The 1921-nt window shown below is 55.8% G+C and overlaps 1 protein-coding gene across 1 annotated transcript; it reads left to right on the plus strand.

Annotated features, from left to right (window-relative positions):
• Positions 1-502: 502 nt before the first annotated feature.
• On the plus strand, positions 503-1921 carry LOC125530626 (CASP-like protein 5C1). Its single transcript, XM_048695005.2, has 3 exons — positions 503-1043; positions 1296-1428; positions 1539-1921. The coding sequence occupies exons 1-3, from the start codon at positions 901-903 to the stop codon at positions 1731-1733; spliced, it is 471 nt and encodes a 156-aa protein (XP_048550962.1). The 5' UTR covers positions 503-900; the 3' UTR covers positions 1734-1921.

Genomic DNA, 1921 nt, shown 5'->3' on the forward strand with positions numbered 1-1921 from the left:
CTGTGAACGTTTGTCTGTCTTTTTTTTCCCGAATTAAAAAACGTAGGGAGCACCTTTCTTTTCCTGTCTTTTTTTTGCATGTCTGTCGCGATGCAACCGCAGCCATCCAATGCGCGCAGAGCACATTTTTCCCCTCAAGGCTGCCATCCTATCCTCTAACCCTTTTCCTTGCAGATATTGTCGGATTCCATTGCAGAGATTATTCTCCACTCTCATCACAACTTGGTCGAACAGTGACCGATCGATCGTCCAGACCACTGGCACTGTGCCATGCGGCATCCACCTGAAGACACGAGAGCCACCGCACCCGTCGTCGCCCCTTGTTACGACCAGTCATACTCATATCGCCGACCCCGATCTCGCACCTTCCGCGTCTACGTGCGTGCCCGGCGCCGCCACGTCTCCCCGGACGTCGTGATCGGCGGCCGGAGCGTGCACAGACGTGTGGTTTACCGACACTGGTTTCACCAATAGTCTAGGCAGTGTCGTGTACACGAGTGTGATCCAGGTGGAGACGGCGACGGGAGAGAGATCGAGACCGGGAAGCGGCAGCCATGGCGATCAAAAGGCTCTTGAGAAAGGCAGAGAATCTAGAGGAAGAGGAATCAATCTGCTCCCCTCCCACGCCAGTGCCCGGTGCCCCCCGTCCGTCCACCCAAAGCCCTGAGCTTTTCATCCTGTCCCCCCTGCCTTTTGTTCCCCCCTCGCGCACTCGCACTCGCACTCGCATCATCATTCCCTCCATAGATCTCCGCTGCCTCGTCGCAGGATCGAGCCGGAGATAGCAGGGCGCGCGCGTGAGAGGCCGACAGGTGTGCGGGACGAGGAAGGCGACGGCTGCGTGTGTTGGTTCGGCGCGCATGGGATGAGACGGCGGTGTGAGCGCGTCGCCTCCTGTGGATGGATCGCGGGAGGAGCGCGGGGCCCGGCGCCGTCGGTAGCGCCGGCAGCCTGGGGCTCCGGATCGGGCAGGCTGCCTGCTCGTCGGCGGCCCTCATGTTCATGTCCGTCGGCGTCGAGTTCTTCAGCTACACTGCCTTCTGGTATGTACTCCATGCATGCCTCTCTCTCTCTCTCTCTCTCTCTCTCTCTCTCTCTCTCTCTCCTGAGACATGGAAAACCAAACGCTCTTAAAGTTATATCTCTTTACGAAAGGAGTACTATCTTTCTTTCTCCGTAGACATGGAAATATTGATCTTCTTATAGATCCTAAAAACATGGAAAATATGTTATGAAAAGCATGAAAATATGCTGAAGTCTGTCGTTTGTTCTGAACTCGGCGCAAAACATGGCAGCTTCCTCGTAACGATCATGGGCCTGCTGGTCCCCTGGAGCTGCACGCTCGCCATGATCGACATGTACTCCATACTCGTCGGGTGCCCGCTCCACGTGCCCGGTGTCATGGCCATCGTCGTCGTCGGAGACTGGGTATGTACCACACCACGTAGCTAGCATCTACCCCTCGTGTCAATACCCGATTCTTCAACCTTACTAGTGCTATAAGAAGCATGCTGAACATATACAGAATAAATTTGCAGGTGCTGTCGATACTGTCGCTGGCGGCCGCGAGCTCGAGCGCCGCCGTCATCGACGTCCTCCTGGAGTTCCACGGATCCCACTGCGCCCCGAGGCTGTGCGAGAGGTACCAGCTCTCCGCCATGATGGCGTTCCTGTCCTGGCTCCTCACGGCCGCGTCGTCCCTCTTCAACCTCTGGTACATCGCCTCCAGGTGAGGTGAGGTGAGGGTGGGTGGTCGCCGATGAGGACGCCAGACTCTGACTCGCCGCAGCACTTCTAAATTCCGTAGTCTGTATAGCTGGAAGGAAGGTTTTGTATGTGTATAGCTGGAAGGTTTTGTACTCAAATTTCATTTCATAAACCTGCCTCTGACTAATCAGCATTAAGGATTGTTTGAAGTTAA

The sequence above is a fragment of the Triticum urartu genome, chromosome 5A (assembly GCF_056163025.1).
Source record: "Triticum urartu cultivar PI428250 chromosome 5A, HENAU_Tu73, whole genome shotgun sequence".
Lineage (NCBI taxonomy): Eukaryota > Viridiplantae > Streptophyta > Magnoliopsida > Poales > Poaceae > Triticum > Triticum urartu.

Excerpts from the sequence above, each read along its gene's own strand:
- LOC125530626 (XM_048695005.2), top strand. The coding sequence starts at position 901 with ATGGATCGCGGGAGGAGCGCGGGGCCCGGCGCCGTCGGTAGCGCCGGC. Across the intron at positions 1,044-1,295 it reads TTCAGCTACACTGCCTTCTG|CTTCCTCGTAACGATCATGG; the intron begins GTATGTACTCCA and ends AAAACATGGCAG. Across the intron at positions 1,429-1,538 it reads TCGTCGTCGTCGGAGACTGG|GTGCTGTCGATACTGTCGCT; the intron begins GTATGTACCACA and ends ATAAATTTGCAG.